The sequence below is a fragment of the Psittacula echo genome (assembly GCF_963264785.1).
Source record: "Psittacula echo genome assembly, chromosome: 9".
NCBI classification, from domain to species: domain Eukaryota; kingdom Metazoa; phylum Chordata; class Aves; order Psittaciformes; family Psittacidae; genus Psittacula; species Psittacula echo.
The window spans coordinates 14,214,133-14,239,939 of NC_137745.1; the positions used below are offsets into that span (position 1 = coordinate 14,214,133).

Genomic DNA, 25,807 nt, shown 5'->3' on the forward strand with positions numbered 1-25,807 from the left:
TCTACAGAGGGTGTATTCTCCAGTGCCAACACATACACCCACCGCCTCCTCCTGCCGTCGGGCTGCAAGCTTGGGAAGTGTTTCTGTATGGATGGGGAGGTGTGTGTGCACACATATGTACATACACACACACACACGTATGTACAATCAACCACCAGGCCTAGGCTACGCACTTGCTCCCGTTCAGGAGAGGTTCCTCTTGAGCATGGATCTGACTTCCCGCTTGGCAGAGGGAGGCTTTGCCGAGCTGCCGGCCCTGCTCCCACACCATCCAGGCGCTGGCATTCCCGGCCCCAGCCTACATGGTGCCTGATTTATCCGCCGAGCTGCTGGGGAACAGCTTCTCGGTGGGGGTGACGGCGGGGCTGCCCACCCCTGAGCTGCTGCTGCTGCTGGAGCGGTGCTGCACCACTGGCCGCACCGGCCGCATCGGCGGGGGCCGCAGCTGAGCCCCGGCCAGCCGGGCTGACAGCGCTGGCTTGAAGGTGGTCATCATCTCCGTGGTGGAGCTGCTGCTGCGCCGCATGGCGGCATCGGGGTCCCGGATCAGGATGGTGTGCAGGGGGCTGGCAGGCTCTGAGTTGGCGGCGCCCATCGGGGGGTTCTTCATGGGCTCCAGTGTGTCCAGGACCACGTCAGGAGCCTGCTTGGCTGTGTTCTGCCTCTCCAGCTCCCGCAGCTCATTCAGTGCTGTGCTCATGGTCTTCTCGATGTCCTGCAAACGCCATCGACAAAGGGATGTCAGCACCAAGCCACAGCACCACCCAGCTCTCCTGCATCCTACTCTGTGGAAAGGCCCCCCCCATAATGGCATGTGTGTCTGTATGGGTGTCTCTGACCTAAGACAGAGCCTCCAGGCAAAGCAGGAGTCTTGAGACAAGATGTAAAGCCCCATCTCCGGCTGCACAAAGGCGTCCCATATCCCTCAGGTCAGGAGGAGTTTTATTGCCAGCTCAAAGGCAGCAAACCCCAACCACCACAAGTGGTGGGGTGAACACCAGCCTCTCCACATCTCCCAACAAGTCAGGGCATCTGCACACTCCCCCACAGCACTGAGGCTGGTTTTTCCCCAAAAAAAAGAAGGCCCTGCAGCCTCCATCAGATGTACAAGACCTCTGCTGCCCCTGTGCCTACAGGGTAATGGCATATGTGTGGCAGGAACACACAGGGACGTATGTGGAGTAAGCAGCATGATGGCAGCTTGCTCTAAATAGAAGAGTAAGAATTCTCCCTGCACGCAGGGAGGCAGCAGGGTGAGACCAGCCCCAGCCCCTCATTGTGTCTCTAGGGCATGGCCTCCATGGGTCTGTCCACAGGGACCCTTCAGAAGGTGAACCTGGTTCAGCTAGAAGTGTCCCTTTAAAGTAAATCAGCTAAACTGGCTACAACTGCAGTATTGATGGTCTCATTCAGAAAGAGAGAGGCTCTAGTTTGGCTTCACTTAAATCTGCCTTAACTCAGCTAAGGCTACTGACTCAGAAAGAGACCATCTGAAAGTGATTTAAGGCAACTGAATCAAGTGTTTAAAAAGTAGGCGTAGTTAACTCTTTGCATTGTCCTAGGATAGATAAGTCCTTAATTTTATAATGCATACAAAATGCTTGGTGAGCCTCAGAGAGCGTTCAGAGGATCAGCAGAAAGGAAATAATGATCAAGTTGGCTCCAATTAATTCTTTTAGGCTGGTCAGGTAATGAGTGAAAATATCCTCCCAGAGCTAAGCCACAGGACTACCAAGTCCAGCAGTCCTGCAGACCCAAGGTAAGTATTCATTTATATCAGATGAGTGAGAACCTTTCACAAGGCTTAAAAACAACCCCCCAAAAGCCAAGAAAATTGTGCCTCTTGTGCTCCATCCTCAGCATTCACTCATCCCTCTGGAGGCTCCACAGCCCTGCATTGCTGCAGTGCCCATCTGGGGCTGCTGGGGACTTCATGGGTGCTGCTATCCCATCCCAAGGTGGACCTGGTCCCCAGCTGAGCCATCCCTCAGGGCACATACTGCACTACGACCATAACTTGTAAATGGATCACACCAAACGCAAGCTCTTGATGGTCAGAAAAGCTGGATAGCATGCTGCAGAGCAAGAAAACAAGGAGCGTGGCTGGTGGAAAAGCAAACAGGACAGTCAGAGTGCTTCATCTCTGCAACCATCATTACTTATCCCACTGAAAGCAGCTGGTTCTACACACAACAGCCTGCCTAACCCCACGGCACACAAACTGCTGCATCAGTGACCATCCCACAGCTGCTGCTGCTCCTGCCTGAGGATGGCATGAAGCAAACTGCTGGAAACTGCTGAAACTGGGGACACTGAACAGCCATCCACAGCACTGCCAGCACCCAGGGCCCTGCCACACACATTGGTGGGGACTGTGCCTGAACTAGGTGGTCCCTGAGAGGCTGGGAGTTCTGAAACCTGCTCCCTGAAAGGACCATTCTCTGAGATGTTAACAGGTTTGGCCTGCAGGCTATGCTGAAGGTAACATGTATTTAATGAGCATTGTAGAACTGATGGCTTAATGTGCCACTGATGATGTTGCATGGCTGGAGGCATCATAGTGGGATCAGTCTAACAATTCTGAGGTCCTAGCTACAACAGCCCATACCAAACCTGATGCCTGTTCTCCAAACACTGATCATCAGTCAAATTCTGATTTGGCAAATCCAGTTTTCTCCTCTTAAAGCTCCTTATGGAGCGCCAGATGAAGATAACGCGCTTCCTTCCCTGCGGGAGGTAAGAGCTGCCAGCACATTTCAGTGGTGGATCGAATGTTTCTGCCTATTGCATTGAACAAACAAGGTTTGTGGAAGGAGGCAGCATCTTTTATTAGACCAACCGACACAGTTGGAAAAGCAGGCAAGCTGGCGGCTGCTCATCTTTATCTTTAAACCACTGCAGCCTCAACAGCACTGTAATTCTGGAGTGTGTTGAAGGGGCTCTGCGGCACTACCCCAGCGACTTATACTTCAACCTCTCGATCCCTGGGCACCGAGAGCCACTTCACAACCCTCTTACCTCAGCAAGCGCTTCTGCTTCTAGAGATTTCTGATCTCCGAGACTACTGTGTCTAGTCGATCCACAGGTCGATCTCAGCGGGTGGCCATCAGACAAGGCCTTCCTGTCTGGGAAATTGATGCTGCCTGCACTGCCGAATGTCGCCATTCTGCGCTTTTCAGGACTGTCAATCCTGCCCCTGTTTAGAGGTATTTTGTGGGGGCTGCTAGGGCAGGCCGCTGCTCGAGGAGGAGTGTCTATGCCAGGACCCATCCCTCGGGGCGGGCTGTGGGTGTCCCCCCCACTTCGACGGCGAGGGATAGCTGCACCGTCAGACCTCAATCTCACTCTGCAAAGAATCCATCACAAGACTAAGGTCACCGTCCGTCAGATCAAAAGCATTTGGTTGCATGCTGTAAGACAATCGCTCAGCTCTGAGAGCTCAGATCAAACCGAACTCAAGCCCTTCAGCTTTAGAAAACTGAGGCAAGAGGGAAGACAGATATTTTAGCCAGTGCCAAGAAAGGGACAGCATTGTACCTTCTTTACCTGTTAAGAACTACATTAGCAATGCACATGAAAACCCCCTCCATGCTTGTATTATTCTGCAGGGCTTACTGGAGCCTTCCCTTCTGTCTTGCCCTACACCACACACTGACTCTCCCCACACAACAGCAACCACATCTGTGTTCATAGGAAAATGAGAGTTTCCCTACCTGCCCATGACTCCCCCAAAGCCGTAGTCCACAATATGATCCGTCGGAGACTGGATGTCGTTCTTGGAGGAGGCTTTATCATCCAGCAGCGGTCCACTGCTTGCCTCGCTGTCTGCCTTCTGGCTCAGGCTGTCAGAGAATGCATCATCCCTAGGAAAAGGAGATCTCCATCAGTAACACGGCTCTGCTCCAGGAGACAGGCTAGGGCCCAGCCACAACATGAACCTGAGTATCACCACTCCAGCAGCTCTAGAGATTGTTAACAAAGGCCTGGATCAAGGCCACCGCTTCAGACAGCACCCAGAGCTTGGAAAGAGCAAACATCATGTCCCCATATCCCCCTGCACTGTTGTTGCCACTTTAATCTATCCAGGTACAGTACTTGTAATAGCAGCGGCATCTGTGAAGGACCCTAGGATGTGCCTACAGGCCAGCTGAACACTGAACAGTGCCAGATCAATGTACACAGGCAGCAAGGCCAGTATTAAGCTTGGGGTCAATGATATATGTGGTTCAGGCACACTGAAGTACACTATTTAGTGCTTGGCTTTATCAGCTTGAGGAAACAGATTTCTCACAGATCCACACTTCCACCAAAGTCATTAAACCTTGGGAAATCTGACCACCTATTTCAGGTGGCTAAAGGGAACCTTGTGAAGACATGTGATTTTAACATCCTGGATCAACACAACTCACATGTCTTGTACCACAATGTACTGGTGGGGTATGAGGCCATCCACACCATTGTGTCTCCCTTCCCACCAGTCTTCTGATGCCCGATGGTACAGGAGGAGCGAGGCCCCTTTCTTAAAGGACAGCTCTCGTGGAGATCGTCCGATGTAGTCAAACTTTGCTATGGCTTCAATCTGCTCCACTTCTGCCAAGGAAAGAAGCACAGATAGAGAAGAGCTTAATTCAAAAGTCCCCAGAGCACAATAAATCTAGAGACATCTCACCAGAATGGCAGTAATGCTGCTGCCCTAGCTTCCCAAGAGCATCTTTCAATGAGTACAAACCATCTTATTTTTAGATTGATCAAGTCTTTTTGTTCTTCCAGCCTTCCTGGGACTTCTCACAGACTCACAAACTACCAGCAATTACAAAAAGCTACAAACCAGATGGGGAGTAGTTGAAATTTCCCTGTGTGCACATGGCATCACCACCCACATTCCCATTTTCTACCTAAAAAGTGATTTCTTTAGTTACAGAACCCCATTATCCTCCAGACTGGGATCCTGTCAAGCTCTGTCAGATACTGTGATCAAAGCCCCACCTACCTTCTCTTCTTTTCCTAATCCTGGAGACAGTTTGGCCTGAATTATTGATGAGTAACGAATCCCCCTTTGGGGATGCCCATAGAAACGACGATACCGGCTCTGGTGAAGCAGCTGCTCTGCATCACTCCAATACATCTGCAGACCTTCCAGCACTCTATCTCACCACTTCTCCACTTCTTCTAATAGAAACTCTACCAAACACCAGGGATTCACAAACTGGGAGTTCAGGGCCTGAAATTCAAGTGGGCTGCAGGATGACTTCAATTTGGGAGGTCGTGAGCACACCAGGAACCTCTGAGCCCCTGGCCATGGGCATCACAGTGGGAGCTGCTGGTGTATCCAGAGAGGAGCCTGTTGGTATTTGGGAGCCTGTGGAGGAGCCCAGCTCTTCTGCAAGTCTGTTTCCAGCTGGGAGCACTGAATCCCAGGGAAAGCGCTGCAGCAATCAGAAGGTAGTGGCAGTGTTTCTCTCTGCAGTGGCAGAAGTCCCTGTCCTGCACTCTCTCTCACCTTGCTCCAAGACAAGGGTGAAAAAGCAGGCTGCTACCACCCAGCTACCTCTAGCTACCTTTATTGGAGCCGGCAAGCAAGCAGTTAATGTACCTTGATTATTTGAGACTCCAGATTTTAAACCCCACCTGGAGACAGGCAGACAGGCGATGAAAAAGCTGAAACAGGGCAAATCCACCAGTTCCTCAAGATCTGTCATGTTCGCATTAAAGTATGGAAACTTGCTCAGCACTGTCTGCGTTATCACTAACCACAGGCTCAGCATCAGCAGCAATCAGGATGTGATCTGTTGGTCTATTAGGCAACAAAACCCACACAGAGGAGGAGACAATAGAGGAGGACATGGAAGATGCTGCATCATTCCCCACCTCATGTGAGACAGGAGAGGTCACTTCAGCAGACTGATTTTCACCAGCTTAAAATACACATCCACATCAATAGGAGTGGCAGGGTGTTTGGGATCAATGGTGAATGCCCTGAAGGAAACGTGCAGGGGAAGCAGCCAGGAGGGCTCTCACAGCCCTGATGAAATGTTGAGTTTCCCATTAGGGAGGGTGTGTGGGGCAAGAGAGAGAAGAAGGAATAAAACAAAATAAAGCTGCTCCTCTTCTCTACACTTGCACCACAGTTAATCACCCAGAAACTCCAATCACAGCTCTTAATGCGACCATGCAAGCATAAAATTGACTAAGTGGCAGCTTGCTCGCCTTCATCATCTAGTCCTGTTGTCTCCTGTCTGTAGCTGAAAGCAGGTCCTGAGCTGTCGAGCCCAGCTGTGTCTTTCCCCTCCTCCCTGCATCCAGCAAGCCCTCCACCACCCTGAAAGTGTCAGTGGTTTGTCAGGGCAGGAAACAGCAGATTAATGGAATCTCATTGAACAGCTCCAGAAAACTAATCCCTGTATTCCACCATAGAAGCAGACCGCTGCAAAGGTCCATGTGCATCCTATGGTGAAAACCTATATGCAACTTCTTTTAATATTCATATTCATTACTCTAAGCACACAAAACCGCTGTCTCCCACCAAAGTGCCAGGCACTCTTCCAGCCTCTATTGTGATCAGGACCGAAGCGCACACTGCCCTCCTGCAGGCACAGCTCTCCTAACACAGACACAATTTTCTGCTGCTCACATTTGTACTCACCATCATCACTGGTGTGTGGCTCCGTGCCGTTGTCATGGTCAACCTCATCGATAGTGCCTGGCTCGCTGTGCGGGCTGTCACTGAAATGAAATACACCCTGCTTTCAAAGAAAGAAGGAGATTCTGTTCCTAAGGCACTTAATGAAAGCAAGCTGTTGAGGGAAATTCTGGCCACAGCGATACTTGAGAGAGTTATGGCTTTAGTTTTCATAGGACTGATGGTCATTGTAAATCACAGTAGATCTCTGAAATTGCTTTGAGAACAGCAGACACTCGCACCACAATCTTCAGGCCCAGAACACCATGTTCTGTTGCTCAAGCATCTTACTCATATTTGGCAAAACAAACACAAAGTGATACCAAGTTAAAATGTTCCATTCACCCATTCACAGTGGGTTTTAGCATTTTATTCTCCACTTGCATCAGTAGGGATGGTCTCAGAAATGTGTAAAACTTGTACTCAAATCAGTTCAAGTCTGTTATAAATACAGGTTTGTTAAAACTCAGATCTGGGTGTCAGTTTAGAATTCCAGCATCCTCCAGACAACTGTGTAATATCAATGTTAAAATCATCATTGATAACTTAATACCACATTAACCACTTCTAATGTGAGAGTTTGTTTAGGGAGTTCCTCCTGAGTCAGCATGAGAAAAGAGAAATACTCATTGAAACTGCCTACTCTGTTTTAACTAGCAAAGCTAACATCAAAAGTAAAACTGATACATCTAAGTAGAGACTAACTGGTATGCAAAATCCTCTTTAGTTTTAATGAAGGGAGTTATAACTAAGAACCGTGCAGACAGCCTGGTATGGAGTAAGATTCTTAACCAGTGTAAAACTGCACAAGCATATCAAATATATGTCACTTGCACCCCTAATTCATAACGTTAACAGGAATAAATGCAAAATGGCATGCCCCTTCTGCAGAGGGGCAAATTCACCCCAGCACTGTGCAGGGCTGCCCTGAAGACTAAGTCTAAATTTCCCCAAAGCTCTCCTCACACCCCGTCCTCTTAGGGATCTGCTCCCAAGATCCCTTCTCCTACACTCATGTGAGCTGGGGTCAACTCTGTCAGTCAGGAATCAAGCCAAAGCTCTGCATTTTGTCACAGGCTCACTCTTGATGTACAGTGCCAGAAGATAACCCTAACAGGGGATCTGGCTTGAAGTTCTCCAAATAATGAAGTCCTGTCCCCACTCCTTACCAGTACTCCTCCCCTCCAGTCATGCACTTCTCATAGACAGGTCCTTCCAGTTCTCTATGACTGGGGAAGATGCCCTCGTGGTTGATGATGATGGTTTTGATGACCTCATTGACATGGGCCTGGCAGGACACCGGATCCTGCCCATCTGGAATGTGCATCAGAGTGGGCCCAAAGCAGATGGCCAGGTTGTAGGGATCCATCATGTTCTCATCGCTGTACTGCGACAAGCTGCAAGCACAAGCATTAGGGAGGCACGGTGCTGACTTCCTGTTCCCTTAGAATAACCTCCCACCACCACCATCACTAAACCCCCACCACCAAGAAAGTGATCATCACTGAGCTCTTCACCTTTCCCAGACACACAGCTGTGGCTAGGCAAGGCCCATGTAGAAGCAAAATACAACTCTCCATGGCAATACCAGGAAGGACTTGAGCAACAAAGACAGCGGAGCCCTCAAAAAAAAAGGGAGGGCAAGGAGAAACCCAGTGAAAGAGGAAAACAAAACCCAAACTCACTGATTAAGGAAAGCAAAAAGATATCTCATGACAACGATGACAGCCCGAGGCAGAGTGATGATGATTTGCTGGATCTGGTGCACTCTCTCAGTGGGGTTCTCGATTTCTGGAACACATGGAGAAAACACATCTTTAAACCTTCTCAGGACCAGGCAATACAGCACCAGAGAGACTAGTTACAGATCTAGTAGCCCACCATGCAAGGAAAACAGCCTGTTTCCAGATTCAATCCACTGGTTTGGCACTAAGGTGCAAGCACAGAATCAGGCACAGCACTCTTCCGTGGGTGGATTCACACACACGTTCAGATTCAGTTCAACAGCAAATAAAGACATCTCCACAGTTTCACTTTTAAAATGTTTATGAATTATTTAGTTCATTCCTCAACAACTACTCTGTTCCTCAAAAGCTTGAGTCACCACGGCCCTGGAAAATGGAGCACTGCATTTCTACTGCAGATCTTTAAATGAGGTTTTTATTCATGGTACTCTCATGGGTTAGGCATCAAGTCCTTCTGAGCCTTTCTGCTCCAGTCTCCCATTGATTAAATTCCCACTAGGAATTTAATCGGAACTGATTCTGAGTCAGCACTTCAAGATTCACTTCTGCCCACAGCAATGCACAAAGCCCATAGCTGCTATCAGAAAGCAGCTTCTTCCTGCAGGAAGGAAGGAGACTTAGAGCCATCTTGCCCCCAGTGCCAGCTCTCTCGCCTGGGACCCCAGTGCTGCACCCTCATCATCCTGAAGCTCCACATCAGGAGGATGCTGAAGCCCCTGCTCAGGAGCCTCCTTCACCTGCATTGCTCCAGCACCAACCCACTGAGGGGGCTCAGCACCATCCTGCAGCAGCTGGCAGCACATTTCAGCCCCCAAGGGTTTTTTTAAGCTGCTTAGTGTATTATGTAGTTAATCAATCCTTCAGATTTTATTGTACAGAAGGCAGAAAAATAGTACCAACGCTTTCTGAGAGCAGTCAGCCTCAGACGCGTGGAAGAGATGCTTACTTTACTGTGCTGGCTCCAACTTTGACATTTGCTAACCATAATAAAATCCACAACAGCATGTAGCTGGGCTGCCATTTGTTCAAAATTCTGAGCAAAATCTGGCTTCAGTATAAAGATGGGAATCTTTATAGCATTTCATTTTGGCAATTCTTCCTTTTGAGGAATGCATTTATCCCCTGTTATTGCTTGCTGGGTTCTGTACTTCTTCAGCTTGCTCTTACTTAAAAGGACATTTGTTAAAAAAACAATCAAATAAATAGAAACTGGATAAAAAGCTGCAGCAATAGATATCTGTTCTGAAACCCAGAGGAACACATTGTCTCAAAGCACTTGCCTTTGTCACTTCGCAAAATGTTTCAATTGCCTGGAATTCAGAGAACTAGAGTAATCATCAATCACTGTACCACACTGGCACACCTCTGAATGAACCTTTGCAAACAAAGTGCCTTTTCTATCCATCTATTTCTCATGTGCATTTGAGAAACGCATTCATACAAACTCTCAGTCCCCCATAAGCAAAAGGAAAACGAGCCTTTCCTCTGCCACCAGCAAGCCTGGCTTCCCCATCACATCAGCTGGGAATGATGCAGCGTGGCAGCTTCCGGGGACACTCAAGAGGCCCTCAGACTTATGCAGCTGCAAAAAGCTCACTCAGAATAACCTTAGCAGGAGCCCAGGGAATCAAAGTGGCTCTGTGATGCACTGTGTTGGGGAGCCCAAACCACACGGCTGCATTTAACCTTTCCACCATAATGACAAAATGAGGCAGAACCTCTTACGGCGAGGGTGGCATTTTACTGAGCAGTGGCTCTCAAAGAAGGAAGGTTTCCTCAATCTGTTTGGACTATGACACCAATTACACAGCCTGTATTTATGTGGCAGAAAGTCAGATGCGGTTAAGGTCAGATTTTTAATGGGAACAAGGCACTTTAATTCATTTAAACTCCAGCCTTAATTGCAAGGTAGCAACAGCAGCAAGAAAAGAAAGATGAGAAAAAGGAAAATTCTTGTTAAGATGAGAAAAAAACAGAGAAAAGAGGATACTGTTCTGAAAATCAACAGATGATGTTTGCAACAAAAAAACCCCAAAAGCTTAATAAACTGTGCAAATTGGCATTAATTCGGGATGGTTCCAAAGCACAAACCTATCTGCAGGCACAGATCACATCACCAAGCGCATTTCCTGGCACTGAAGGGGATCTTTGCAGGCTGTGCCTTCTCAGGCTCCCTGCTTTGCTGCTGCAAGCCCCTTGGGGAGGGCAGCTGGGGCAAGCACTAAGCCAGGCTAAAAATCCCTGTCTGGGGCATGAAAGTGATGCAGGAACAGCTCCTTTTGCCATGTTACAGGTGTGCTGCCTGTTTTACACATAAAATTGAAAGGCAACAGTGAATTTCCTAAAGCTAATGTACAAAAAAAAAGCTGTTCTTGACAAATAAAAGCACATTCTTCTCCTTCTGGAACAAGCCCATCCCTGCATCATTCCCCTCTAGATATCATCTATCTTGACATCACTAAATCTCTAGCAGTAATGCACATTAAGGGGGGAAGGAGCCATGAGCAGTGAAAGCCAAATGCAGGACATCAGTACACGCTTGCCAGTCATTCCCCCTGAAGCTACCCATGTACTGAGACACTTGAACCCCCAAACAACCCTGATGCCTGTAAAATAAAGTCATCCTGTAGCCAAAGCGTGCAACACTCTCCTCCATCATCTCCAAAACATCAGATTCATTCTGCTTTCTTCTTTTGCCCCAGGGAGTAATTTCCATGACTTGCCAATAAATATATGTCATCACTACAAGGTACTGAGAGAAATAAACCCCAGCTGGGATATCTGTTTCTTCAGTTGCAGCAGAACAAGTGGACCTGGGAGGAGAATTCAGGACAGGACAAGAAGTAATCAGGCTGTCCCTGACAGGAATCCCAGACCTTTGTGACTAAAAACCCTCACATCTGAGAGCGCTTTCTGGCTCCCTTTGGTATGAGGAATGCACATAGCAAACACTTGGAGAACAGCTGACGGAGTGAGGTTGAAACCAACTCTTTAGATCCAAGGGCTGGAGAAGGGTTGTGAGTAGCCAGGAGTTACTCATCTTCACTATGTTTAGTAGAAGACACTGAGCTAAAGCAGCAAAACTCCTTTGGGTCCCAGGAGCCACGACTGTGTGACACGTGATGGGCAGGCACAGGAACCATTGTTACCCACAGATCTGTGCAGGCAGGACCACAGCTGACCCTGTTCAAGCAATTAATGACCCCCATTTACTTGTACTTATTCTCCCAGGAGCTGTCACATATACTTACTTATAGTAGATATCAAATCTTGAAACCTTTCCTTAGGAAAGAGGGGGTTTTCCAGTCCTCGGAAATACAGCTTCAAGACTCCAGCCACTGAATTAATGTCCCGTTCATTCTGATCATCAGCAAGGGGATCTTCACCTGCCCAGAGAACAGTTTTCATTTCCAGCATTATTATCGAGTGGGACTTGATATGTGGTTTTTAGCTAGCTTAGAGGAAACTCTGACTTTCCCACAGACCAGAAAACCCTCCTCTGTGTGGTAATGCTCTGCATTTTCCCAGCAAGAGAAGAGCTTAATAAGGTACTCTGTTACACAGCATCCTGCTGAGACATGCTATAGCCCTACCTACTAAAAACATGCTTATTGTGGATATTTTGAACCTTTCCTGAAGTTGAGAATGTTATTAATCAGTTTTCCTTCAAAGTTTCCAGTCCAGTGCATTTCTGCATTTAAAGCAATAGCACAGAGAGCTGAGCAGATCTAAATGATGGTGAGTGAAAGCCTAAGACAGGCTTAACTGGAAGATGCAATTATGCCTCTAGAACAGACTGAACGGTTCTGTATAGCATTGTACTGACTTAAATCTATAAAAGGCTTTCAATGCCTAAAGGATTTGGATACTGATTCCTCTTAAATGGGATGTGCAAATCATCCAGCCTTTGAGAATCCCACCGCTGACTTATTCCTGGCCACCTTCACCCTGAACCTTCCAATGCTCTCAAAGATTAATGCCATGGAGACCATTACTCCCATCTAGGCTGTCCCTTCCACAGCTCCACCTTCGCTTTCTGACAGCAGGACTGCTTTGCCCTATCTTGCCTTGCACCTTCGATGTGATTTTCTCAACAGAATCACTGTAACTCCATAACCAACACTGTTCCCAGGTACACACAGCAATGCTGCTCCTCCCTTGACAAACCACTGCAGGAAGGAGGAAAATTGATCCCAACAAACTATTTTATGGCTGTCATGCTCCTCATTAATGACAGTGGAAAAGATCTCTGCACCTACCCCTACTTCTCATACTCTTTCCCTAAGAGATTCTTCACTACTGCTGGAGATACAACACTGAGATACCTAGAAGGGGATAAAAGCTCCTTGTGTCTCAGCAGAAAAGCCTTCAGCACAGGCTTTACACAATGTCTAATGCATCCACCACATACTGAAACTCCCAACAATCTTATCTGCTCCCAGCAGAGCATCCCAGCTGTAGCTGCACACCCCAGTAACACACCTCTCTCAAATGAATTCTTGATGTCATTGACTTCCACCTGGGAGCCAGGGACTCTGAAAATGCCCTGCTGCTGAAGGCCTGGAAAAGAACAATGGTTTAGAGGAGATTTCTGTAACTGTGTACGTGGTACTTTCTGGTACAGAACAGCAGAAGCCATGAGTCCATGCACCTGGAAAAGCTCAGAGCAAGAAGGCCTGTTGCAATTCATTTCTGCTTGTATTCTCCAATCAAGACCCCCCCAGATCAAAGTGTTGAAAGGGCTCCCGTTGGCTTGGGGCCTGAGAGAATCACTTAACCTGAGTAAGGGCTAACAACACCTAAATATTTGCCAGCCATCAATGCTACATCATGGGCAACGGCACTGTAATTATTACATGAGCCCATGTATCAAGGGCTGCAGGCATCTCTACTGTATTTCACTGCTAACTACAAACAATTTCCTTTGCAGAAGGTTTGTTGGAATTACTGAATCAACTTACCGTACAAATTGATGTAACGAATGCAGCTTTCTACTACAAGTGGAATAGCCTGTCCTGAATCCTTCGTGAGAGGAAAGGAGAAAAGTTAAAAGTTACTGGTTTATTGACAACAAAACATGGGAAATGCATTAAGGATCGCAAAACCAGAGATGCGAAAATCAGTGTCATGGAGTTTAGTAAGAGGACAGGTAAGAAAAGGAGGTGTTACGCACATTAAGCCATCAAAAAGTGCTGAGTATATTACGCGTAGTCAGCTATGCACAAAAAAACGCTTTCATCAAAGTGTGTGAAAGGCTGCTGCTCACTATTTGGTGGAGACCGGGGACCGATGCAACGGGATCATAGCTACTGAATTTCAAAGGTGTAATGTGGAGCCGAAATAAAATTTGTGCTATATTTGATGAAACAGGCTTCCAATAACAGAGTTTATAACAATATTTTCACCTAAAAAGCCATTGTCAGCAGATGCTAAAGAAACCCAAACACCAAAACACCACAGGGCATGAAATGAATTGCTGGTATTTGAACCTGTGGTGAGTTTTGGCTTGTGTTTCAAAGCTGCTTCTCTCCAGGCCCCTTGTGGAAGGAGCTCAAGGAGAAACGTGAGCCGCGTCTGACTGCCTAAGTGGACATTTATGTTCCTCAGGGGCTTCGTTTGGTTGTTTTTTCCATTAGAGTACAGTTGCATCTCTCTGGTTAATTTACTCCGTCTCGTAGACGGGCCTCCGGTAAATACCTGATTTCTTGTTCGCGCATTCCTCCTTCCTCTGAGAACACAAAAAAGCAGCAGAGCGGGAGAAAAAGAAAAGATTAAGCAAGGGTAAGTTCAGTTAGAGGCGAGCATCTCTTTCGAAGGCCATGAACGCTCAAATGCAATGGCAGCTTAGCAAAGTCCAACCCAAGCCTTCAGGCTGTGCACCCTCCCTTCCAAACCCCATTTGGCACACTGCACCCGAGCCTCAGCGACCTGAACAAACAGCCTCTTGGATTTCTTCCCTCCCTGATGCTGTGGCATTCTCAGAGCCAAGGGATGCTGCCAGCCCCTGCCTGGGCTGCAGGCAAAGCTCTGGGGAGAGCTACTCTGGTGTGGGGGGACCCTGTGTCCCATGGGGCCCCCCAGACTCAAGAACAACCCCAGCAGCACAGCACTGTCAGTGAGAAGTCTGTGCTGGCACAGGACACCTGCCTGCTCAGATGAATTTCCACTGCAGATAATTCCTCCTCCACAGCCCTGGATAGGCTGGACGTAAAAATCAGTTTAAGGAAGGAATAATTACAAGTATTAAAGGGATTACTGGCTTTGTCAGTCGGGTCTGTATATTACTTGTGACTGTGCACTGTTTATAAACATCGCCCTCAAGCTTATTGTTGCACTAAAAGAGCCTAAGAGAATAAATCTCAGACATACAATGCCCATTAGTTTTCCTAATCCAGCAGTTTGTCATGACTGCTTCCTACAGTGTTTTCACGAAAGCTTTCTTCAGTGCAGGATTTAAGCACTCTAAGCAACTGGAACTGCATTGCTTCCTTTGGAAACCTTTCCAGCAGCCAAGCAATAGCAAAGTGCTGGATTTTGGAGGATTAGCAGCTAGATAGCTGGAGGTGTCCTTCGGGACAAATCCCACATCCACAGCTCTTCATTTTTCTTCTCAAATCACTTCTTCATGGTAATTTCCTGGGACAGGCAGAGCCCTTTCCATTGGGACTGCACTGATATTAATTGAATTCATCTGGGTTCATCCCAGCTTAAATGAAGAAAATACTCTGGCCCACATTTATGAAGGCTGCACATTATCAGTGATGGTTTGGAGGAGACGACTCGCAGCCACTTAGGAATTACTTTGCTCCAGCACTGGAAGCTGAGTCCGGGGCCCCAGCTGAGCGCCAGCACGGGCCGCAGTGCAAGCTGCAGTGTCACCTCTCCTGGTGCTTTCAGAGCTCCCATGGGAGCAGCAAACAGCTCCGCACTGACATGGCTCTCGCCTGCCCTCGCTGCTGGCTATCCCTCCTGTTGGGGCTGCGGGAAGGAGCCTTCAGACTCCCAGTAAGTGCCGAGCTGTACGAAATGTCATCAGCCACTGATCAGCCATTGGCACAGAGATGAGCCAGCTGGGCTGGTTATTATTAATGTATTTTATTTAAGGATGAGGATAGCATGTCTACCCTCCCACACAGCCAGCCATATGCGTAGTATTTCAATTCAAGGCTTACAACCGGGAAGCACTTTCTGGGAGCTTGAGTCATTTTGTCTTCCTCAGCTACAGGGGAAATGACCACGAAAAATGGGTGGAAAAGGGGAAGGTAGGAGGCACTGCTGATCCTTTGAGCGGCAGCCCTTGTTGTCTGATCTTCCTTCCCAGGATGGGTGGAAGCAGCACAGGATGATGTGGGCACTCAGCCAAGAGTGCTCTGTGCTACACAGCCTGCCAGCATGGCCAACAGCCACCAGCCACGAGGGTCCTCACTGCTACCTTGCCTCGTGCTGGTGACAGGACGAGAAATGCGAGGAATAAATGAGGACAACTATGGAGAGAAATTGTCACTGAAGCAAAGCTTGTGCTGGCCACGTCAACTGGGTGCAGGGCGGACCAGAGACACCACCGAGGAAGGAAAGCAGCTGGCAGTTAGGACATGAAAGCCACCATTACATTCAGAGCGTTCATAAACTCTTACTATCAGCCAGCGAGTACCTTAATGAACGTTTCCATATTGCCGTTAAAGAGTTTATGATTATAGACTGAGAGAGGCCTAGGTCTCCTCATTTTCTGTGGCTTAGGGGGAAGACATGGGGGCCTGGGAGAAAATGGAACAAAATAAATCAACAAAATACCAACATAAATGCAATGACAGGGTGAGATCTCAAAGGTTATGACCGAGAATAAGAAATAAATCAAACAGAAAAATCCCTTTGTGAGGACTCGACATGTGGCTCCATGCACTCTGCAGCCGCTCACGCTTCAGCATCTCCAGCATGGACATGGCTCCACCGGGACCAGGGGACCTGCAAAGCACTGGGCTCCACACCGCCACATCACACAGTGCTACTTGAGCACTAACTTAGCTAACTCATTTTGGAGCCCATGCCATGATGGCCTCACTTCTGCAGGTCCCAAAGGTGAGGCTGAGCCCGGGTGCAGCTGGCAGGTATCTGAAGAGCAGCAGAGCCAACCTGTAGGCTGCCTGGAGTAAAATCAGAGCTGTTCACTATTTTAAGTCAAGGTCAAGACCGCAGCCTTTATTTAAGTAATAAATTCAAGTTAATCTTGATAATAGAAGCACTTAACAGCAATAAGCCAAACTACTATCCATCCAACCACTTTCCATCCACATAATCTTCCAGTATTTCCATGTCAGACACACTTGAGCTGCAGCCACATATAGCAATCTAACTAGCTGTTGCTGAGGACTTCCTGGAGTCCTAGTTCCTATGGTGGAAAACAGTTGTCTCCAGAAGTAAGACAGTGACAGAGCAGTAACTATACTAGGAACCACAGCCTGAATGAACAACAGGTGGCCAGGAACACTATTCATACAGGACTTGCTTCATTCAAGCCAGAGAGTAATAAAGCTATTAAACACAGCTGGTCCTAACTGTCTTTGGTACCCACAATATGCAGCTACAATTCTCTCTCTCTGAGATGCCAAGTATCAAAACTGCTGCTCAGTGCTTGTGCTAGTGCCAGGGATGACATTGTAAAATGTCATTGTAAAATTAAGGCTCTGGTGCTCAGCAGGATTGTTAACACCTGCCTCCTACCTCCACCAGTTCAGTGCTCCATCAGTCTGAAAACGGATCGAGGGCAGCTGAAGAGTTCCTATATATTTCTTGATATATCCAAAATAAACCACAGCTACCCCTGGGAAACTCTAGGGTATTCTGTTTATAGAATCACAGAATCATAGAATAGTTAGGGTTGGAAAGGACCTTAAGATCAGCTAGTTCCAACCCCCCTGCCATGGAGAGGGATACCTCACACTAAACCATGCCACCAAAGGCTCTGTTCAACCTGGCCTTGAACACCGCCAAGGATGGAGCATTCACAACCTTCCTGGGCAACCCATTCCAGTGCCTCACCACCCTTACAGTAAAGAATTTCTTCCTTAGATCCAATCTAAACTTCCCCTGTTTAAGTTTTAACCCATTACCCCTTGTCCTGTCACTACAGTCCCTAATGAACAGTGCATCCCCAGCATCCCTATAACTCGCCTGCAGATACTGAAAGGCTGCTATGAGGTCTCCTAAATGGAATAGCCAGCCAGAAACAGGAAAGTGGGAACATCTCAACCCCCCTGTAGCTAACTTCTGCTTGGGATTCACAGGGATGTGAATGGGTTTTCATCTTTCGGGCAGGCATTCCCACGATTAAAGCCACTAAACAAAAAGGTGAGCCCAGTCACCACAGATAAGCAAACCCACCAGCACCTCTATAAGAACAGAAAAGGTAGGCATGAGCACTAGGAAGCGGCATGATCCTGCCCCTAATAGCTAGTGACTGCGAGTGCTCATCAGTGCAGAACAGACCTTGAAGATGCTGTTGACTTCAGCAAGGGTAACAGACACCTATTGCTTCTGGAAATGAGGCCATGGAAACGTGTAACTTATTTTAGTGTAGTGATGAGGGCTGCTTTCATTAATGCTATTCACATTTTTATTTCTTCTTCTGATAATGAAGGATATTAAAACTGAAGTGCCTGGATCTAATAAAGGGAGAAAAACAGCATAAAATCTCTATCTCTAACCAATTTCTGATCTGTCCTATACCCCCAGGCTGTACTGATGTCTGTAGAGGAGACATCATGACTGCAAATACAAACAAAATGAGTGCTAGGAGCCTTCATGCAAAAGTTCTCACAGAGCAAAGTCAAATGGGCATGTATGATTTACACAGAGCTATGATGCAAAGGTGACAGTTGTGATCTGCTGGTCCCTTAATCAGAGGCCTCTAATTAAGAAATTGGACTCAATGCTCCTATAGCTTCTAACCACTCCTCCAACTGGTAACTGAGGAGCAGAAATGACCCCTGTCCCTTATAGTGCCCGTCAGCTGAGCAGCCATGTGCTGCAGACAACAGCCCCAGAGCAGTTTGCTGCTGTGTAATCTCCTGTCCTGGGTGATGTCCTGGTGCAGGGTGGTCTGGGCAGCCTGGCCTCAGGCTCTATCTGGTGGGAAGGTTGTTCTGCCTACATTTGCAGCACTGCCTCACACAAGAAGATTGTCTCTTGTTTGTTTTCTTTTGTGAAGGAAAAACAACTGCTGAAGCACAAGCAAACAGAAGCAGCAGGGAGTTGTGCCATCATCCCTCATGTAGGAGGCTGCTATTCATTCCTTTGATTGCTTTGGCCTGCGACACCACTACCCCATGGGTACCCACTCCTGATAAACAAAGAACTCCAGAGCAAATGCTCCCTGTGAGGTTACCCAGCCGTATGGCTGTGCTTTCCTCCACCAGCTCTGCAGAGCCATGCTGGCACACCCCAAGGTGCTCCCCTCCCAGGCTGTGTGTAGCCCCACCAGCTCTGTGCTTGCAAACACACGAGGGGCAGCAAGGGCATCAGGGTGCTGCAGAGCAGCACTAGGATCCGCAGGGAAAGGATGCAGCAGAGGTGCTGATGCAAAGGGGACCTGGGAGCACAGTCAAGGGGAGCTCCATCAGCACAGCGTTACACTGCCTATGTGAGGCAAGAAAGGCCCCTCTTTGTCCTCACAGCACCTTGCTGCCCTGCTCTGCCACCCCAGTGGGTGCCCAGTGTTGACGCCACTCTCAGCCTGGCACTGGCAGCACAGTCCCCTCCGGCCGGAAGGCATCCTGCTGTCCTGCCACCCTGTGCTAAGGCAGCCTCTTTCCTGCCTGGAAAGGCAGCCCAGGCTTTGCCATCTGCTGCAGCATTTCTGACACGGAATGTTGCTCTTTGGAGGTTTTTTGCTGGTATGGAATTTTATTAAAAACTGAAACAGGGTTGTAAGAAGATAACACAGAGAGATTGTACATGTTCTGGGGAGATGTTTGGAAGCTTTGCTGGCCCATGTCTTATTGTCAGAAAACTCATGGCAAGCTGTGGAGATGCTTTATGGACTGAACAGAGATCAAAGTCTCCTCCCTGTTATATCCACCCCCAACACTACCTCCTGCTAGAGGGATGAAAGTTTGAATACAGGCATGCACTGCACTACTAGACAAGGAAGCCAGAGCTGGGAGAGGCTTATCAAAGTCCTCAAATGAACAGGGGTGGTAGGGAGCAGGTAGGCACCCAGTGTCGCACTATCTGAACACAACACAGCTATGCTACAAGGCACTGCACCGTGCTGACACAGAGCTTCCAAGCACTTCGGAACCAGCCAGCTAGAAATTACACTGCAGCAAAAACAAGGGCCTGTTTGTCATCACCCTAATTAATCCACTCCAGGCAATGCAGCTGAGGAGTAGGGCAGTGATATAGGGAGCCTGGGATTGCCTGCCCTCCAGCCTGCCAGCCCAGGGCACCTGGTTAAATGTGAGCCCTGCCAAGCTGTGCCAGTAGCAAAGCAAACAACCCTTCCCACAGCCACCCTCCTCCTGCCAGAGCGAGCCCCTCCCAGCAGCAGATGAAGTGGAAGAAACCTCTCACCTGGTTGTTCCGCATTCAGCTCTTTCACCTGTAAGAAACACAAGTCTCCATCATGTCTCCACATTAGTCACCACCAAATGACTGTTAAAACACATCACACACTCACTCCTGGTTCTGTGAGCTCTAGGTTAAAGGCTTCTGGCAAGAACCAGCTGAACATGCCCTGCAGGCTGGGGAGATGCCGAGCTGGCTGCTATACAAGCCGCCACCACTAAAAGACATGTTGGAAACTCAGGATTCAGCCACAAGAGAGGGAAAATATCTTCAAATCCCACTCATATTAAAGGTTTATTTGCAATAGGAAGCCCATCCTGTAAATAACCAGACGCACTGCGGGTCCCCTGCAATAAGTGCTCAGTTACACCAGCTGGGGATTGGCCAAGCCAAATGGAAAAGGGGCAGTCTGATAAGGGCTGAAGCCCTCAGGGAGGCCCCTGAGATTATCCAAGTGCCTCATGGAGGATGGCTAATAGCACCTGGATGCAGCAGAGTATTCAGTTCCCCAGCTTTTCCTGTGAGATAACAGCCCATCTAATCACGATCACGCAGACTCTATTCTGGCTGTCAATATTCTCATTCCCTTCGTGTATTTTTAGTGCTTGGATCTCAAATAAATGGCAGCTATCACCACTGATAAAATCTGTTCATTTTTTTAAGCGTATTTGTCAACCCACTGAAAAAATCTGAACTAGTTTCATATTCCGTTTGTGCCTTTCTCCCAAGGCCAGGAAAGCTGATTTATTCTTCTTCTTTCTACACACATAAAAGGAAGCATTTGGCTGCACATGCCTCCTTCCTGCTCTCCCTTGGCACCTGCAGAAAGCAAGCTTGCAGCCAATTCCTCACTGAAAAAGCAAAGAATTCCACACAAGTATTTTGCAAATCCAGACTTCTTCTTAATGAGAATCAGCTCATGCTGAAACGCAGCATTTGGTATTTCTGGGCTAAATATTTGCTGAACGCCTACACGGCAAGACGATCCCATGGCCTCGGAGAAATTCAGACAGCTTTCATGTGAAAGTCTTCCACAGGGGCTTTTTGCACAACTCTAGAGAACTCAAATGCCTGACCCTGCACTCTTCCTCCTAAGTATGGTGATAGTATGGCTCTTGTGTGAGAGAGCAGGATGGTGATCAAATTGACCTTCAACAGATTCATCGCTTCCTCCACCAATCCACAGGAGTCTTGGCACTGTCTCCAATCAACAGAGTTCTTTTCTGCACCAAGATCTGGGATCCTGGGGGAGAGTTTAGATGGGTCCAATCTCTGTGCAGCATGTGCTGCATCCCCCTTGCTGAAGTCAAAGCCTGAACTCGGACCCATGCTGGAGGAGGATGCAGAAGGGATGGCACTGACCTGCTGCTGCAGGGTGATGAGGGGCTAAGGTGCTACATGGAGTTCTGAGACTCCTGGGGAAAGCAAGTGTTTTAGTGTCTACCCTTGCAGCCTGCCTTGTGTTTACATATTGTGCCTTGACTGGGCTCAGTATTCACTGAGTGGAACATACCGCAGGATCTAACTAGAAGACAGATTTTAAGGCGAAATAAATTTGGCAGAGAAAACGTTTGGCAAAACACCCAAAAAAAAGCTATTCCTTCTTTTTTTTTTTTTATTAACTCTGCAATGAGGAGTCCAATTTTTGTATCACTAAAACAAGACCATGGACCATTTGTGTACCTTAATTTAAATACATTCTCTCCTGTTGAAGCGTTGGGACACAAGTCACATCTATCTTCTTTACACTGGAAATCATGCAATTTTTTAAAGCCCTTTGAAAGTGCTAAAAGCTTCTCCCAGGGATATGGTTGCACATCAGCAGCAGTTTAACCCACCTAGAGCAATTTGCTCCTGCCTCCCCCAGGAGGTACTACCCTTCTGTTGTATGAAGCCTGTTTGCGTGTATGTGCTCTAAACCAAACCTGTCAAGTTATCTGGGGTAATAAAAGCTTCCTATGGAAAAAACTAGTTTAAAAACAAGGATGACTTTGCAGTTCTAGTTTAGAGCAAGTCAAAAACCTGTGTTCAGGGGGGACATTTCCTGCTGTCAAATCTGTAATACAGAAACACAGCATCGAGGACAAGAAAATGGACATGTTCAGGGCTGCACTAAGAGGGGGAAAAAGGGGGACAGAAAGAAAAAGGCAGAGGGCTGGAGCGGGTGGGAAATCTCCTTGCTGCTGGAGAAGTAACACAGCACTTTAGGACACACAAAGATTCCAACAAATCTCTGTAAGTGCACTCCCAAAGAAAGGTGGGAAAAGAGTAATATTCCAAGGAAATAATGATTTTAGCATGTCACTAGCTAAACTTAGTAGTAGCAGCCAAGCACAGAAGCCATCAGTCACTCAGGAAAACACAGACACAGGTAACACAAAGATGACGCCTGGTTTAAAACTGTCTCCTGTGGTGAGAAGGTTCCTCCCTGGACCTAACCCCGCGACTCACCTTCTCCAAGAGTCTGCTTCAGCAAGTCGTGTTTAGCCTGGAGCTTCGTGATAAGGTTACTGCCATTCAAATACTCTTTAAATTTCTGGAATTAGAAATAAAACAAACAAGGTGGGTACACACTCTTGGCAAAAACAGCCTGTCATTGATGTACACATTTGCTCAGGGGGCTGCTGGAGGGGGGCTCGGCGAGGCTGACAGGCTCTAACAACCCAGACATCAGATGTGCCGCAGGGCTGAGCGCAGTCTAATCACTTCTCACTGCTCCAGCCACAGTCCTGATGATCTTATTAGCCTGGTCTCCTTGGTGCTGCACCTCCTGCCTGGGAATGCAAGGAGGTCCGAAAAGTTCAAAGCAAGCTTTCTTTTGTCAGGCCTCTGGGAATGGCCTGGAAAATCAAAAGAGGCTTTCCCTTCACTGCCTTTGTGCAAACAAGTGCTGCAGAGCGAGAACTCCCAGTGCATGAGACCTTCCCAGGTCAGGCGCTTTATGTGCTGGGCCACACTAACTGTGCAGCACAACTTCTCATCTCATTGTGAGACTGTTTGACACCCAGTAACACTCAAGAGAAGTAATTTTACAGATAAGAGGAATGAGAAAGAAGGAGATAGAAAAGGAAAGAGAATGGGAAAGCTCAAATTCTTACAAAAAGCATAACATAAAAAAACCCCAAGCACAACTCTAACAAAAATTGCAATTTTCTTGCCCCCTGAATTGGAATAATAACAATATTGTTAAGAGAAACTAGAAGATTTTCTGTGCATATGTAATATGTCACAAGATGCTATTATCTTTAGCCTATTAACTATGCTTAAATTAGGGCTATTTCAGTGCACAAAAAGACAGGCTGTCACAAAGCCTCCAACACCCTGCATCAGATGCGACTACTTCAGCTCGCCCCATGCATCAAGGGCAAATTTTAGCTGTGTGAGCCAGAAAAGGAAGGGCTTCACTGATGGTTCAAAACTGTAAAGGCCTCCAGGAGCAGGCACTGAATGGTGACACAGTGTGAGGCTGGCTGGAGCCTGCTGCCCTGCTCTGAGCCACTCACACTGAGATCTGTAAGTTGTCGGTCACAACCGGTTGCTGCCGTTGTTCCTTCAAATAGAACAAGGCAGACCCTGGATTGTCATTCCCTATGCATTGCCCTGCCACTGAAAAATGCATTCTAAACCCAAATCAGCAGAAGACAAATACTTAGAGACTGAATTGGTTCTTGCTCTTTCCTAATGAGCACTTATATTGTACTCAGCCCTAGCAATTAATGCTTTGTGTCCTTTATGGCATGAGATGAGACTCACTGTAAAATAGAACATTTCAGTTTCCTGCTGGTTGGCTCTCCTCTTGGCGATGTTTATTTTGCTCATGTAGGTCTCTGATGCAGCCGATTTGACTGACTCAGTGGAGCGACTATGCTGGAAGGCATCTGAAACATCAAAATCTTCCACTGTCAGCATGTCCTGCAAAGTCTGCATTGTGGCATCGAGAGTTTTTCGTACCTATCAGAAAAAGAAGCAGGGTTTTGAAGCAGACTGGGAAAGTGACATATTCTGAGCCAAAAAAAAAAATGGCCAACACACAGCTTCTAAGCACCAGGCTTGTGCTTGCACTCACTGGGTACTCTCAGCACTGTTGCTGGAAGGACTCCACACCTGAGCACCCCAGGAAACCCACTGTGTAACGGGTAAAAGGCTCAATGCTGCCCATGAGGCCAACACAAGACCCAGAGCAACTTCTTACCTCTTCATTCTCTATCTTGAGGGTGGCTAGTCGCGACTGCAGCTGGTGGTACCGCATCAGCAACTCGGTCTGCACAGGCTGCTGGGCACTGACCTGACACACCTGAGACAGGAGAGCATGCAGTGGGTTATGCATTGACCATACACACACATTTAAATACCCAAATGATTCCCTCCAGCACCCACAAGCTCCTCACTGCCTCCAGGGACACTGTATCACCCAGTTTCTCATCAACAGTGCCCTGGACCTGGGCCAGCACAAAGCATTTTCTACCCAGCATTTGAAAGCAGCCATCTGAAATGTTCCAATTACAGCAGGTAAATCAAAGCTCTGCTTTACAAATCTGTTGGGCAGTTCAGCTGAGAATCAAACCACAGGCATCCTAATTGGCAGAAATAGAGAGCAAGAGGCAGATTGAAAGGAGGAGCCCTAATGAGCTAAGTGTCTCATTAAGAAAGGAAACAGGAATAGCAGTGTGTGAAGACAGCACAGAGGGGTAAGGAGTCAGAAGTAACTTAACAGTGATGGTTAAGAAGAGAAACCCAGCCCAAGCCAGGCTGCGAGGGCTCTGCAGCCCCTTGGGTGAGTACAATACCTCATCCCCCATGTGAGGCTGGAACTCGAACTTCAGCGGAGGGCAGAAGACCTGGTTGCACATGTCCATGATGGTGTGCTTGTCGCTCCGTGCATCCAGGTTGTCCACAGCGTTCTCGATGATGTCCAGGCCCTCGTGGCGGGAGGTTTCCAGGTTGTATTCAGCAGACAGATATGTCCTGAAGGTCCGAGCGAGGCTGGCGTGGAACCCCAGATCACAGCACTGAAACACCAAGGAAGGGTCTCGTCACACAAACGCTCCCACCCTTGCTCTGGAGGGTCATGTGTACATTGAACACCCTCAAAAGTATTCTATGTCCCAGAGAAACACCAGCCCTGTTGCAACAGGGCACATTTAACAGTGTACTCAATACCACATGAAAAGGCAAGAAGGAAAAAGGACTGAAGGAGAAGAAGTATCAGGGAACAAACAGCCAGAGAGTACCGTGACCCCGCACTGGACCTTGACAACACACCACGGTTTCATACCCTTCACTCCACTGGGGAGGACATAGGATCTTTTCAGACAGGATAGAGGAAAATAATCATCCAAAAGCATAGCTCTCCCTGGCTGCTGGCTCAGCCCCACGGCCAGTGTGACCAGAGAGGCCCCACTGATGGCAAACCCTGTACCCTACAGAGACCCCCGGGAAAGAAGAGCCCAGAGGTCCTGTGCCACTGCCTGCCCCCAGAGCTTCCCTTCTCACCTTGCGAACTGCCCTGCAAGCGCTTTTTACACAAAGAAACCATTTCCCAAAGTTATCAAACACAGACGGACATTTGAGCAAGGCAGCCATGAGAAACATGCCCTGCAGTATGTGCAAACCCTTTTATCCTCGCTAGGAAGTTGCCTTCCTCTCTCATGATGGAGCAGCTTTTTCTGCATAACTGATCATTCTCATGTTCACCTTGGGGAAAATGATAAAACTCAGAGCTAATTGCTGCCAAACTACTGTACATTAGACAAAAGCCTGTTTTTAAACTCTCTTCTCAATATAATTGAGTTTGGCATGTTAAGTATAGCAACAGCATAGG

General features: G+C 47.8%; 1 protein-coding gene across 2 annotated transcripts in view; it reads right to left on the bottom strand.

Moving 5' to 3' along the window:
- Positions 1–298: 298 nt before the first annotated feature.
- SRGAP3 (SLIT-ROBO Rho GTPase activating protein 3) overlaps positions 299–25,807 on the bottom strand; it is a gene marked incomplete at its 3' end in the record, with an annotated part of 111,354 nt that continues 85,845 nt past the window's right edge. Inside the window, exons 7-22 of one of the 2 annotated variants that reach the window (XM_080625756.1) lie at positions 24,774–24,995; positions 24,179–24,280; positions 23,740–23,937; positions 22,438–22,522; positions 19,993–20,020; positions 14,122–14,152; positions 13,386–13,446; positions 12,907–12,984; positions 11,676–11,810; positions 8,365–8,470; positions 7,849–8,076; positions 6,644–6,723; positions 4,410–4,590; positions 3,714–3,863; positions 3,019–3,346; positions 299–715 (exon numbers count right to left, since the gene is read on the bottom strand). In XM_080625756.1, coding sequence (XP_080481882.1) covers positions 299–715; positions 3,019–3,346; positions 3,714–3,863; positions 4,410–4,590; positions 6,644–6,723; positions 7,849–8,076; positions 8,365–8,470; positions 11,676–11,810; positions 12,907–12,984; positions 13,386–13,446; positions 14,122–14,152; positions 19,993–20,020; positions 22,438–22,522; positions 23,740–23,937; positions 24,179–24,280; positions 24,774–24,995 — 2,430 coding nt within the window. Of the gene's footprint in view, positions 716–3,018; positions 3,347–3,713; positions 3,864–4,409; positions 4,591–6,643; positions 6,724–7,848; positions 8,077–8,364; positions 8,471–11,675; positions 11,811–12,906; positions 12,985–13,385; positions 13,447–14,121; positions 14,153–16,075; positions 16,179–19,992; positions 20,021–22,437; positions 22,523–23,739; positions 23,938–24,178; positions 24,281–24,773; positions 24,996–25,807 lie in introns of both variants that reach the window. The other variant, XM_080625755.1, reaches the window with a different exon arrangement.